Below are 15,241 nucleotides of genomic sequence, written 5' to 3'. Positions count from 1 at the left end.
TGTGTGTGTTCATGCACATGTGTGTGCGGTTGGCAGTGGAACCTAGGGTCTCATGCATGATCTAGCATTACTCCGTACATACATAGAGCCTTCCTACACTTCACTGTGATAGGCTGAGGAGAATTCCGCATTTTTCTCATCTTAGCAGTAAGGAGCTGCCTGCATTGTCTTGGAACACAAATTCTCTTAGTACCTTCCTTTGTCTTTCCCCCATGTTGTCTATCTGCCTCCTCCTCCCCATTATTTTCCATATGTCTTTGTTACTGAACAAATTTCATGAAATTCACACTGGATACTAGAGTTGCAGTAAAACAGTGTAGTGATAGTTGACGTAGCCCAGGGGTTAAACATGGGAGGCTTTAATCAGTTAGTGGAAATGAGTGGAAAGTGGGGCGAGGCCAAAGGAATCAGGTGTGTCTCTCAAAGTGGGAAATAAACTCGTAAGGGATCACTTGTAAGTTTTAAAGATGATACACTTGAGATTTTTATATCTGATCCAAAGAACTTAGAACAAGCACAATGGAATGTGGTTTGAAACTTCTTTGAAATAAATGATAAAACAAAGTGCTTTTCTTCTCTCTCTTTTTTCTCTGTGTGTGTGTGGGTGTGGGTGCGCGCGCGCGCATGCGCGCGCGCACTTGTGCATGTGTGTGAGCACAGGTGCACACTATTCCTAGAGCTTAAACTTAGGGTCTAGATGCTGTCTCTGAGCTTTTGTGCTCAAGGTGAGCCACCCATTCCCTGCCTTTCCCATTGAACTTCCCAAATTTTCCCTATCCTCCACAGCTTTCCTACTATACACAAGTAACACCGAAACCACTGGGTTCTTATAACTTGTGATTTTGGGAACATTGAGTCACATATTTCACTTGTGACTAGGCGCTGCAGTTGCCTCTGAAGGTGTGAGGAAGAGGCTATTAATCGTTGCTGTATTGAGTGGCCACAGAGTTAATTATGCTATGCCATGTTTCTACTTCAATTTTTTAAAAAGGTATTCTCTTTATTCATAGCTCCAAAAGGAATTCTTCATCTGTCTCCTGATGTTTATCAAGAGATGGAAGCCAGCCGCCACAAAGTGATCTCTGGCACTACTCTGGGATATTTGTCACCCAAGGATATGAACCAGCCTTCAAGCTCTTTCTTCAGTATATCGTCCACATCCAACAGCTCAGCTACCATTGCCAGGGAACTCCTTATGAATGGAACATCTCCTGCAGCCGAAGCCATAGGTTTAAAAGGAAGTTCTCCTCCTCCCCCTTGTTCTCCAGTACAGTCTTCAAAACAACTGGAATATTTAGCAAGGATTCAAGGCTTTCAGGTATGAATTAAAAGAGAAAGAAAAAGGAAAACAATTCATTAGTCCCCAATTCCTCATCTCTGTTCATCTGAAGGCTCATCTTGCCTGCTACTTGTGGCATACATGTCACTTACATGTAAATTATTTAGGAACACAGAAGACAGAAAAAAAGAGCCACATGCATATGCCTCATTTTTCTTGTTTTCTGTCTCTCAAGTAATTCTTCTCCTCCATTTTCCTTATTCTTTAATTGTTTTTTAATTTCATATTCTGGTCTGTCTTCCAGTTGATTTTGATTGGGTGCAGCTATCTCCTCACTATGTCTTCCACAAACAAAAATTTTTGCCTTGAGACCTATGGTGTTAATAATTTACACTCACTTCTCCCTCTTTTTACATCAGGGTTGAGTTTTTCTAATGATGATTTTTCTTTCAAAGCAGTTTTGAATTTTAAATTCTATTGTGAGTACTGATTGAGGTACACAAATAAGGTACAGCACCCTACCTTAAAAGTCTGTGACCTTAGCAGTTAATTTGAACAATAATGAAGTGCTTCCTATTTGAGGCATAGTCATGTATTTGTTTTTCTGGATCATGTTTTGGAACTATCTAGGTAGAATAGCAACTGCTTCAATTCTTTCACCAGGTAGCTGTTTATGCTTACAGTTTAACTTCATTTGTGCATACAACTTAGGGATGGAACACCCCCCCCCCATTTATTTTTTGTTACCTTTTGGAAGGAACCCCCCCTCCCCCGCAAAAACCCAACATTCCTTTATGGATATTTCATAGCTTTTAAAAGAATTGTTAATTCTGAGAAGGGGGAATAAATGTGTCCTGATCTCTTAGTTGCCTTGAAAATCATGTACTGAACTGTAACACCAACTGACTGATGACCTGCAGTGTGCTTGTGTGTAGAAGGATACTGCTCCCCAGATTTCTCTGTTCTCACCCTTTTGCCATCTTAGTCTGATTCCTGAAGACCAAAAACTGTAATTTCCTTTAGAAATGCCCTAAGAAATCTGTATTGTGTAGAATGATCATGTATTCATAAACATTTTACAAGTTTAGATTATAAAATGAGAAAGATCATGTTTGGGGGGGTATTTTGCATGTTTGGTTTTGTCTTTTTTCCTTCACAGAACCCTCTGATCCTTTCATCTATTGCAAGGTAGTTGTCAGTGTTTTTAATTGAACGATTAATATGAAATTAAAGAAGCTGTTACCAATTATTGGCTCTGTCATCTGAAATTTTAAATGCGTAATTTCAAGTTAAAATTTTAGAATTTGTTTTTTGTTGTTTATCTTAAGAATCATAATAAATCACTGTTAAAACTATGACACCAATTCATATATAGTATTAGAATAAACACTAATAATTCTACTATTTATCTATGTAGGATAAATTAGAAATAAACTAATGAAAAGAAATTTATTGCTTATTTATAAATGTCATTTAGGAATGTCTGAGTATAATATTACATCTTTATACATACAAAGCACAAATTGCACTTAAAGGTTTTGAATTGATTTTTCTTTTTGGCTTGGATACATTATAATAGATACAATTTTGCTTCCGGAAGAACTTAAGTTTTAAAATTTGTTGTTTGTTAGTCCTTGGCAAAAACAAGTATGATTTTTTTTTAAACATATCTCCACTTTAACCAAAATTTAGAGTTTGTTATCTTCATCACTGAGCTGTCTGTTTAGCTCTCTTTAAAAACTTGTGATAAGATTATATACTTTTTGGGCCAGGCTTGGTGGCTCACACCTATAATCCTAGCTACTCTGGAGGCTGAGATCTGAGGACTGAGGTTCAAAACCAGCCCAGGAACAAAAGGACATGAGACTCATCTCCAGTTAACCTCTAGAAAACAGGAAGTAGGGCTTGGCTCAAGGGTAAGGTGGTAGTCTTGGGCTGAAGAGCTCAGGGACAGCACCCAGGCCTAGTTCAAGCCCCGTGACCTCCCCCCCCCCCAAAAAAAAAGATTATGTACTTTTATTTATGGACAAGTTAAACATTTTCCAGATCTGTGTACTGTAGTTTTTTTTACATGCTAATGAACAGTTGGTAACCATACTGCTTCTTTGGTTGGATGAACTGGTTTGGTGTGGAATATTTTGTTGCTGATGGCTTACTATCTGTAGCTAGGCAGCAAAAATAAGTCTCTATGGGAAGTGCCTGGTGTCTTGTCTCATGCCTAACTCATCTTAAGCATGTTGCAGTAGAAGGTTTTTTTGTGGCTGGGAGTTTAAAACCTATTTCCTTAAGCATGTTGCAGTAGAAGCTTCTTTGTGGCTGGGAGTTTAAAACCTATTTCCTTCTAGATAACTTTCTCAGGTATATATGCCTGGTAGAAAAGTATGTAGATGGTTTCTAATTCTTAAACATTTTGATTTAGACTGCAGTCTAGAAATTATAGGATGAGCTTGTTATGGGTTTTATGCTATTCTGTTACTTCTGGAAATTGAAAACAATACATTCTTTTTCTTTGTTTCTAGGTTAGTTCCTTTTATTTTGTTTCACAATGCAAAGATATTGCTTATTAACTACTGTGTGAACCTTTCTCTGGCCTTTGTTGCCCATTGCAGTTTGATTTAAGCTTAATCTCTCTGTTGTATGTGACAGTTATGCTGTATATTCAAGTAAAACGATGTTAGTATGTGGAAAAAAAGTTCTTTTTTACCCTAAGATGGAGACTCAAACCCAGTTCTTATACTTTGACTCATTGACTGGCACTCTGCCACCTAAGCCATACTGCGAACCTCAGCTTTTAATTGAAATTTACAAATTGGGAAAAAGTTTGTTCATCAGAAAGTAGGCATTAGGTTTACATCTGTAAAAGTAAGATTATTATTATACAATTAAAATTACTGTTAACAAAGTTGATTTTACAGAGCCAAAAGTGATTGAACATTTTACACATTCTCGGCAATTCTTTTTTTCTTGATTGGTCTCATCTAAAGAGTGTGTGTGTGGGCCGGGAGTTTGGCCTAGTGGTTAAAGTGTTTGCCTAGCATGCATGAAGACCCGGGTTCGATTCCTCGGTACCACATACATAGAAAAAAGCCAGAAGTGGTGCTGAGGCTCAAGTGATAGAGCTCTAGCCTTGAGAAAGTCCAAGGACAGTGCTCAGTCTCTGAGCTCAAGCCCAGGACTGGCAAAAAAAAAAAAAAAAAAGAAGTGTGTGTGTGTGTAATGTATGTGTATTTGTGTGTGTGTGTATGTACATGTGTCATCTAAAGATTGTGTGTTTGTGTAATGTATGTGTATTTGTATGTGTGTGTATGTGCATGTGTGCATGCGTGTGTGCTTTTGGGTGGTTAATTGGAGATGAGTCTCAAAGACTTTCCTGCCTGGCTTCAAACTATTATCCTTAGATCTCAGCTTTCTGAGTGGCTAGGATTATAGGTGTGAGCCACTAGCACTGGCTTTTACCTAAAGATTTTTATCATTAGAGAAGCAAGTCTTATAAATTCCTGTCATAAATCAGTATTTGTTTCTTAGCGCTATTGAGTGTATTTTAATTATTTTGTTGAAACCGGAACCTTTTAGAACATTTTAGAAAAGTTTCACATCAGTAGTTTTGAGAACTTCAGATGTCTAGCAGTTGTTTGCTTCTGTGACTTCACTACATTTCAAATACTCATTCAAATCCAGTCATGCCATATGCTGCTAGGTTCCTGTTGTTGTAAACCTTGTTATTCTATTTTAAATTCTGCAATGTTTCAAAATCTTTCAACTTTTTAAAAATAGTTTATTTAAACTGATTTTTAAATAATTATACAGTGAGTATATAATTACACAGAAGTACACCTATTGTTTAACATGAACATATTAACTTTGCGTTGTATTAATGAAGTAATGTGATTTTTTTGGTACATATATGTTGGGTAGTATTTAAGTTGGGTTAAGCATATATATCTTCTAAGCACTCATGATGAATAAAGTAAACAAATCCTTTATTACTACATTTTAAAATGTATAGTTGTCCTTTTATACAGAGAAAAATTTTGGTTTATTTTTTAAATTATATTTTTATTATCTTTGTGAAGTGTACAAAGGGATTGCCACTCAACAAATCAGCTTGTAAGTAAAATGCTTCTTCTTTTTTTTTTTTTTTTAAATCAGTCATGGGGCTTGAACTCTGGGCCTGTGTACTGTCCCTGAACTCTTCAGCTCAAGGCCAGCACTCTACCACTTGAGTCCCAGTGCCACTTCTGCTTTTCTGGTGGTTAATTGGAGATAAGAATCTCATAGACTGTAGGGCCTGGGCAGGCTTTGAACTGTGATCCTCAGATCTCAGCTTCTTGAGTAGGTAGGATTACAGGTGTGCACCACCGGAGCCCAGCTAGTAAAATGCATCTTGATCAATCACGCCTTTCATCATTCTCCTCCATCCTCTCAACCCAATTCTTCACATCACAGTTTTTTAAGAGAAATATGGCAAAAATATTCTAGAAATGGTGGCTGTATATGCTGTCTTATCTATCTACATACCTAACTATCATCCAAACACTCAGGCCTGGACACTGTTCCTGTTTTGTGCTCTAGGCTAGTGCTCTACCACTTGAGCCACAGCTCACCTTCCAGCTTTTTGATGGTTAGTTGGAGGTAAGAGCTTCATTGTCTTTCCTACTCATGTTGGCTCCAAACTATGATCCTTAGATCTCAGATTCCTGAGTAACTAGGATTATGGACATGAGGCACTGGCACCCAACTGAAGAACATTGTCTTACATTCTAAATTTTTACACCTCTTAACTTTTCTATAATGGTATCAGAAACCGTGTGTGTGTGTGTGTGTGTGTGTGTGTGTGTGTGTGTGTGTGTGTGTGTGTGTGTGTGTTTGTGTGTGTGTGTGTGTGTGTGTGTGTTGGTCCTAGAGTTTGAAGTCAGGGTCTGGATGTTGTTCCTGAGCTTTTGTGCTCATGGCTAATGCTCTACCGCTTAAATTACAGCTTTACATTTGGCTTTTTGCTAGTTACTTGAAGATTAAAATTTTATGGGCTTTCTGGCCCATGCTGACTTGGAATCTAGATCCTCAGATCTCAGCATCCTCCTGAATAGCTTAGATTATAGGTGTGAACCACCTTCTCCCAGATGTATCAGAAATATTTCTTTAGGGGGAGGGCAGTCCTGGGGCTTGAATCAGGGCCTGGGCACTGTCCCTGAGCTTCTTTTGCTTCTTTTAGCACTGTTTAAATGAGTTATTAAAAAATTACACTAAAAGGGCTGGGAATTTGGCCTAGTGGTAGTGGTAGGGTGCTTGCCTAGCATGCATGAAGACCCCGGTGCGATTGCTTGGTACCACACACATAGAAAAAGCTGGAAGTGGTGTTGTGACTCAAATGGTAGAGCTCTGACTTTGAGAAAGCCTGAGGACAGTACTCAAGCCCAAGACTGGTAAAAAAAAAAAAAAAAAAAAAGAAAGAAAAATTGCACTAAAAATAGAATTGAACTATTTTAGTAAATTATCATTTGTAGGTGGATTTCATTACAGTTTGCAATTTTGTGTCTTCCATGTGATTGGCGTCCATTGAATGGTGTCATTTGTGAAAGTGGTAGAATAAAATGATGTACTAAGGGTTTGTTCTCACATAAATAATATGAAGAAGCACTTAGTTGGTGTTCTAGTTAAACTATATTAATTTATTCTCCAAATCACTAAGTGTCTTTTATGAAAAGGTGATTTCCATCATGTGAGTTTTAAATCATGGTGCCCTCACAGCAAGATGAAAATTATCAGCTTACATTGAAAGCTTTCTTTTCACATATAATTCATACTTACTCTATTTCAATTGATATGTCTCCTTTAGTAAAGTTGTTGGAGATTTGATATGATCATTGCAGACTACTTTTACAGTTACAGGCTTTTTTTTTTTTTTTTTTTTTTTGCCAGTCCTGGGCTTGGGCTCAGGGCCTGAGCACTGTCCTTGGACTTTCTCAAGGCTAGAGCTCTACCACTTGAGCCTCAGCACCATTTCCGGCTTTTTTTCTATGTATGTGGTACCGAGGAATCGAACCCGGGTCTTCATGCATGCTAGGCAAGCACTTTAACCACTAGGCCAAACTCCTGGCCCCAGGCTTTTTTTTTTAAAGATTTTCTTTTTCTGTTTCAAAAAATTTTTATTGTCGGGGTAATATATAGAGGGGTTACAGTTACATTTGCCAGATAGTAGGTGCATTACTTCTTTTACCTCCTCCCCCTCCCCCTCTCCCTCCTCCTCCTCCTCCTCTCCTTCTCCTCCTCCTCTTGTTCTTCTCTTCTCCTCCTCTCCTTCTCCTTCTCCTCTTCTCCTTCTTTGCTTTGATGCAGATCTGAAGTAATAGCTATAGTGTGGTATTAGAAAACATGACTGTGGGTCCTTCCAACTCCAGCTGTAGAGGGATTTTCCATTACTACAAGGAGAGATTTCTACTGAAGGTGAAAATTCTATTTGGAGTTATTTGAAGTTCAAATATATAAGGACAGATTGTTCTCCCCTAAAGTGGACTGTATTTTACTTTTGCTATAAAAGGTTGATGCTCATCTGAGTTTTTTGTTGTTGTTTTCTTTGTGTGCTAGTATAGGAATTTGTTCTCAAGTGCTGTTTCTACATTTTCTGTTCCAGAATAGAGCTCTACCATTTGGGCCACAGCTCCACTTCCAGCTTTATGATGTTAGAGAAAAGTCTCATAGACTCTTCCTACCTAGGCTGGCTTTGAACCATGATCCTCAGCTCTCAGGCTCCTGAGTTACTAGGATTACAGATGTGTAATCCTACTAGCACTCCAAGACATCTCTTAAGAAAGAGAGCAATTTGTGAGATGTAGCACATAAAGGATCTCTGCTCATTCCAACCTCAGTCTCTCACTCATAGAGCACAGATATCTTTGTGCCTCTTTTAACTAGCTTTTTCCCACATCCTCCTCCTCCAGACAACTGTAATGTACTTTCTGGCATAAAGACTATTAGTTTTGCCTTTTCAGGATACTCACATAAATAAAATCATACAGAACAATTTGTGTCTCTTGTCCTCAGTATAATATTACAACATCCATTCATGTCTTGTAACCAGTAGTTTGTTCCTTTTTTATTGCTAAGTGCTAGTCATTCTATGGCTATATACACATATAGATACATATATATCTACATGCATATGTCTATATTTAATACGTATGTATGTATGTACGTGTGTATGTATGTGTGTATGTATGTATGTATGTATGTATGTATGTATGTATGTATGTATGTGTATATGCCACAGATGGATTCTCAGTTTATCTAGTGATGGGCACTTGGGTTATTTTCAGTTTAGGGCTATTAGGAATAATGTGATGTATGAACATTCATATACAAGATTTTATGTTGACATGTTTCCAATTCTCTGGAGAAAATACCTCGAAGTGGAATTGCTGGATAATATGGTAAGTGTACCTACAATTTATGTAAAACTCTGATTCTTATTTTTGTGTTGTATCAGTGTATTCCTACCAGCAAAGTATGAGGGTTCAATATTACTCAGTCTTATTCGATTGAGGGTACGGTGCATAGCACTGGTATTTTAATTTGTATTTCATTGATGAGCAGTCATTCTAGCTTTTCTTCATCTGTGCTCATTGGTCACTTGTATATCTTTGTAAGTTATAAATAGCTTTTACCCAACTCTTACTTCTTTGCTATTATTTTGAAGGATTCCCCCCTACTTTTCATTGTTCTTTCTTGTTTTTGGTCAGTCACAAGGCTTGAACGTGAGAATGATGGCACTGACCCTGAGCTGTTACACCCGAGGCTAGTGCTCTGACACTTTGAGCCACATCTCAGAGATAAGAGTCTCATGGACTTTCCTGCCTAGTCTGGCTTCGCACTGTGATCCTCCTGGCTTTTTTTTTTTTTTTTTTTTTAAACTCAAGGACTCTACCGTTTGAGTCACATCTACTAGCCCTTTTTGCTTTAGGCTCCCTCACATAGGATCTCATTTTTGTTTGGACCAGCCTTGGACTGTGATCCTCCAACCAGTGAGAAGCATAGCTCATCACACATTTTCTTTTGTTGGAATCTTACTGATTTTTACCTTGACGGGTCTGCAGGGTCCTTGAAGCATTTATCTTTCCAAGTACCAGAGCCAGGCTTGTGTATACTGAATGTATGTCATTTGCATTCAGATATAATCTCTCAGATATAATATTTTGTTCTTTCAAAATCTTAATGCATTTCAAAATCTTAACTGCTACTTTTCAGTAGCAGTTTTCACTTATGAAAATCTTATTTTTCCCATATGTAGTTTACCTTTTTAGTCTTATTTAAGAAATTTTTCACCATCTCAACATCTCAGAAGATTTTCTTACAATTTCCTATAGTTGCTTTATGGTTTTAATTTTTGTTTTATATTAAGTTCATTGAAAATTAATTTTTGTGTACAATATACCATAAGAGTTGAAGCTGATATTTTCTTAGAATAGCCAGAGTATGTAAACACTGAGTATGTAAGATGTTTTGCTTTTTCTAGCTGTTATCATGATACTGTTTTTCACCAGTTTGCCTATAATAGTTCCAGGAATGTTTTTAAACATTTGGGGTGTTGGGACTCATATGGCTACATAGAATTGTAAAATAATTTTTAGTTTTGAAGAGGGTTTTTTTACCATATTTTTCCAAAAATAGAAAATATTTCTCTTCCCAGTCCTTTACAATTTCAGTTACACTTAAGATGAGCCTGATGGTACTTCCCTCCACCCCTTTTTAGCTCTGTTGAATTTTTCTTTAATGTTTTGGGCTACAAAATTTCTTCTGTTGATTTATCTTTGTTAATCATCATCCAGACTTAATGATTTATCTCCATCTTCTCCAGTTTTCTCTTGATTCCATATAATAACTTTTTTGTTTCAGAAAGCTTGTCTTTTTTTTCTTTCATGTCTCTATTTAGATTTTTTTTTAATAATAGCTGTTTTGAAGATTTTGTCAACTAAGTCTCAACATCTAGATCCCATACATGTCAGTTTCTGTTGATTACCATCTTCCTGTGTTTCATACTTTCTTGCATGACTTGAATTTTTGTTTGAAAACATGTATCATAACATGTTATACCAATTCTGCCTCTTTTCTTTTTCAGATTAGTGTCTTTGTTTTGTTTTTTGGCCTGAAAAGTTCAATTACCTAAACTAAAACTACAAACTCTGTTCTCTGTAGTGTTACATGTAGCTGACCTGCTCCACTGTGCAGGCTGCATTTATGCTCACTCTCTCTGCCTCTTGTAGCTTCCAGGATTTACCTCCTGAATCTGTAGCCTTTGCTCATCTCAGGCCCACTGTTACTTCAAGCTAGTGGAGCTGTATTTCACTTTTAAGTCATTTGAGTTCCACGGAGATCACAGTCTGCACACTTTCCAATTTCAGCCAGTTGTTTTCTGCTGGCTTTTAGATCAATCTCTTTTGGATCTCCCCCCATGCATGTGAGTGTTATCAGTCAATTGGGATTGGGTAGGGCTTATATTCAGATTTGATATTGCATCACATTTGTAGCTCTGTGCTGCTTCTAGGATTTCTTCCTTAAATGCCTGGTTCTACTGCCAGCCATCGACATTTTGTTCTGCCACCTCCAGCTGGCAAGACTAGAATTTTATCCCAACCAGAAGTAGAAGGTGCTCCCAGCCTCTCTCAATCCTCAAAAAAAAAAAAAAAATCATTTGAATCTTCTAATTCTTGTGTATCTACAAGAATTAGAAGTTAAAATTCTAATTTTTTTCTTTTCCAGTCTTGGGCCTTGAACTCCAGGCCTGGGCATTGTCCTTGAGCTTTCAAGGCTAAGGCTCTACCACTTGAGCCACAGAACAACTTCCTGCTTTTTCTGTGTATGTGGTACTGGGAATTGGAACCCAGGGCTTTGTGCATGCTGGGCAAGTACTCTACCAGCTAGGCTACACTTCTGGCTCCTAGAATTCTAATTTTTAAAAAGTATTCATGAATTATTTATTAATTGCTCACTTATAATCTTGTCATTTGTCCAAAGAAAATGATTCAAAATATGGAGAAATCTATAAATACAAAGATGTTCATTGTATAATTGATTGTATAAACAACAACAAATTCACCTTAAGCCAGTTTTCAGCTGGAAGTCTAGGATAAGGGTCAGTAGTGATGGTTGTGTTTCAATGTTCTGAGGTAGAATCCCTTTGGTGCCTCTGTTCTAGCTTCTTATGGGGGATTGTCAGCAGTTGTTGATATTCCTTGGCTTGAGAATTCATCCCAAGGTTTTCTCCTTTGTGTTGACATCATTCAGGATGATCTCATCTTGAAATCTTTAATATTTGTAAAGACTCAGACTTGAAATAAAGTCACATTGAGGTGGACTAGGGCTTAGCCCTTGGGCATATCTTTTGGGGCTACCATTTGCCTATGTGTCACATGCTTTCTGAAATGTGTGTAATCATTACTTTCAATCACATTTGGGAAAATTTTGGTCATTATTTTCTTCGAGTAATTTTTCTAGTCCATTTTCTTCCTATCTGTACATTTGGAACTTTGTGTGCATCTTTGATGCTCAGATTACTGTGACTGTACATTTTCTCTGCTACAGATTGTATATTTGTAGTGATTAAGAAATTCACTAATTCTCTTTTTACTTTCATTGACTTGCTGGGCTTGATCATTTGGTTTGCACTCTATGACTGAGCTCTACCGCCAACCCAGAATTTTTTCTGGTTACTTGGAAGATATTTGGAATCTCGTGGATTTTTCTACCAGGTTGTTTTCAAACCATGTTCTTTTGAATCTTAGCTTCCTATCTCTTTTGCTTTACATGTCAGCCAGAGTTGAGAAAATTAAAGAAGAAAAGGAAGGCTACTGCATTCACATTTTTACTTGACTCTTCTGGTTTTGTTCTTCCTTCCTGATTGAGTTCTAAGATTTCTGCTTTTATCATCATCTTTCTTTTTCATGAGCTTAGCTATTGTGTTAGTGTAGCTCCACTAAACAAATTGTTGGTTTCCTTTCATTTGAGAATATTTTAGGTTCCTTTGTAACCCTCAAGATTATTTTCTTTAGTTATTAAAAAAAATCTAGATTGGCAGTTTCTTAAACACTGGAAAAAATGTGCACTTACTGCTGGGCTCAGGACTGGACCACAATTCTTTTCTTTTTACTTCCTGTCTTTTGAAAGTTTTTGTTGGCTCTACACTTCAAGCTCAGTTTCCCACGCAGTTAAGTTATCAGGCTCATGCTACTGCTCCCAGCCATGTGTTCATAAGGGATCTGGGGGAACTTTTCTGCTTGGGCTGGCCTACAGGCTAACCATGCTTTCATGCTCAGCCTCTGAAGTAGCTAGGATTATGGTTATAAGCTACCAGCATCTAATGATGGAAACATTTTGTTACTGGGAGTTTATGCTTTTCTCTTTGTGTCAGTTGACACCCTGGCTTAAGGGAAAAGAACTTGTTACAGATAAGTGATGGTGAAAGTACCTCTTGGACCTCTGGCAAAGAGAGGTAGGGGCCTCATTAGCACTAGCTAGAAGTGCAAGTCTGTCTGTACCCGCAAGGGGGTTGGGTTTCCTCAGTGCAGTCTAGACAGGCTGAAAGTATAGGCTTCCCTGCTGCTTTTTGCTTGTGGGAGTAGGAGTGGGTCTGTGGTGATTGCCTAGAATTGAGCAATCATTGTCTAGAAGATCTCTGTCCTGTTAGAGTATCCCCTTTCTGGTTAATTGGTGAGAGAGAATGGTTTATTCTGCAGGCTTTTTCTCCTTTTCCCACAATGCCCATTGGTATCTTCAGATTGGTAGGTTCTCTAGCACCCAGTTGAAGTAAACAAAAATCTTAAGAATTTGCAACCATGTTATTCCTGGAGTTCAAAAATCTCTAGCTGGTACTTTGCCTTTCTGCGTTCTCTTCTTTGTTTTATGTATAACATCCAGAGCCTTTACTTATACTTGCCAGGAAAAATAAGGAAAAATTAACTTATTTAATTTTTTTTCTTTTAGCAGATGTCATAAATGATCTTTGTACCGTAAGTGTAGTTACATTTTAAAAACTGGTTTATGTTGGCTGGGTGCCTGTGGCTCATGCCTATAATCCCATTCAGGATGCTGAGATTTAACAGGAAAGGCTGTCAGATTCTTATCTCTTATCTCCATCCAGTTCACTACCTGAAAGCCAGAAGTGAGGCTGTGGCTCAAATGTTAGAATGCTACCTAGTCTTGGGCAGAAAAGCTTAGGGACAGTGCCCAGATCCTAAGTTCAAGCCCAAGGACCAACACATATTCAAAAATGTTAATGTTTTACAAAGCCCTCAATATTTTAGTGCAGCTTATTTTTACATAATATATAGGTGGATGTATGTGCTATAGCAAAACATGAGTACCTACTACACAAGAAATAGGCTTCTTTTCTGATAGAAACGTGATTTTTTTTAAAAAGATCATTTGATCATAACAGTACATATTTTGTTACCATTTATGATTTTTTTTTGGAGGAGGGTTGGTCAAATGTGAGGTGTGCTTGTATCTCTTATACTTTTTTATTGTAAAGGTGATGTACAGAGAGGTTACAGTTACATAATCAGGTATTGATTACATTTCTTTTCAAATAATGGTACTCTGCTACTCATTTTCTCCCAGTCTTGTACTAGAAATACATCTTGTACTAGAAATATACCTTTATACATCAATATCAAATTTGAACACCAAATATATAATTTTGAAAGCAGTTCCCATAGAATTTCTAAAAGATAGAAAGGATAATTCTGAGTTGAGTCTCAGTTTGTGAAGTGTGATTTTACTTGTTAATTTATTCTGTCCCTTTGAGGTATTAATGTGACAGCACATTTCATGCAGAGTGAAATAGACTACTCACCAATTCAAATGCTGGTATGACTGAGCATGTTGAGTATATGTTGACATTTGTGTTACAAAGAGGTAGATATGAAAAATGTGGAAATTTTTAGAGTAAGCAATAACAGACATTAATTCTTAAAATTATACATCTTAGCATACCTGTAATTTCATTATATTATGATAGGTATGTTATAATAGTAATAAGAGGACCAAGTTGAACTCTAGTGGCTAAAGAAGCTGAGATCCAGGAGATCCTGGTTTGAAGCCAGCCCAGGAGAAACGTCATTGAGATTCTAGGTCCAATTAGCCAGTAAAACACTGACTTCAGTCAAATTCAAAGTTTGCGTTCAAGCCAACAAAGGAAGAATGTTAATTATTTTATTATTAAACACTAACCATGAGCCAGCCTCAGTTCAAATGCTTTCCATAAACTAATTTCACTCGTTTATTATGATTTAATTAATTACATATATTATTATTAATTCATTACTCATACAGATGTACGCCATCACTCAGACATATATTATTTCATACAACTGAATGTAGATTTGTAGTTGAGATAGTAGTTAACCCTAATAAGATCATTTATATATTTTCATATCATCAAGTGGTCTGAGAAAAGCAAATGTTTTAAGACTAGGTCATCTTACTTTAGTCAGTATAACAAATCTGTCTTATGACTTCCTAAGAACATGGTATTAACAAAGATTTAGGTGTTTGCTGTTTGCCAGTGGCAAGAATTGAGTCTGTTGTGACCATGCTATGACTCATTGCTAACCTTTGGCTCTAGGCTTTCTTTGTTCTTCTGGGAAGGGCTTCTGTCATAGCAGCCTAGTATGGCCCTCCTGTGAAGTACATTGTTAGTTAATGAGTTTAAGGTGTGCTATCATCAGACATGTCTTATTGACATGGTGTGTATGACGTATAAGTGTGTTTGTTCATCTTGTCATCTTGTTTTAACAATGAGCTATGTCCTTTAACCCCTGTCATTTTCACAGCCTCCTTATTTTGTCCTACAGGAGATGGCTATTCAACACATAGGACAGGCAGTTAAGCTGTTCCCTGCTGACATTAGTGGAATTTAGTAATACTGCAATATCGAGGAACTGCAAACCTGCAGTAAATAGTGGACTTTAT

The 15,241-nt window shown here is 37.2% G+C and overlaps 1 protein-coding gene across 7 annotated transcripts in view; it reads left to right on the top strand.

The window, feature by feature from the left end:
* Stau2 (staufen double-stranded RNA binding protein 2) overlaps window positions 1-15,241 on the top strand; it is a 616,065-nt gene that overhangs the window by 505,374 nt on the left and 95,450 nt on the right. For all 7 annotated transcript variants that reach the window (XM_090338967.1, XM_090338966.1, XM_090338968.1 and 4 more), the window contains one exon: window positions 1,011-1,318. In XM_090338967.1, the coding sequence (XP_090195093.1) occupies window positions 1,011-1,318 (308 nt within the window). The remainder of the gene's footprint in view (window positions 1-1,010; window positions 1,319-15,241) is intronic.

Source organism: Megascapheus bottae, chromosome 9 (assembly GCF_031878675.1).
Source record: "Megascapheus bottae isolate mThoBot1 chromosome 9, mThoBot2.hap1, whole genome shotgun sequence".
Classification (NCBI taxonomy): Eukaryota; Metazoa; Chordata; class Mammalia; order Rodentia; family Geomyidae; genus Megascapheus; species Megascapheus bottae.
This window is presented reverse-complemented; position numbering and strand designations above follow the sequence as displayed.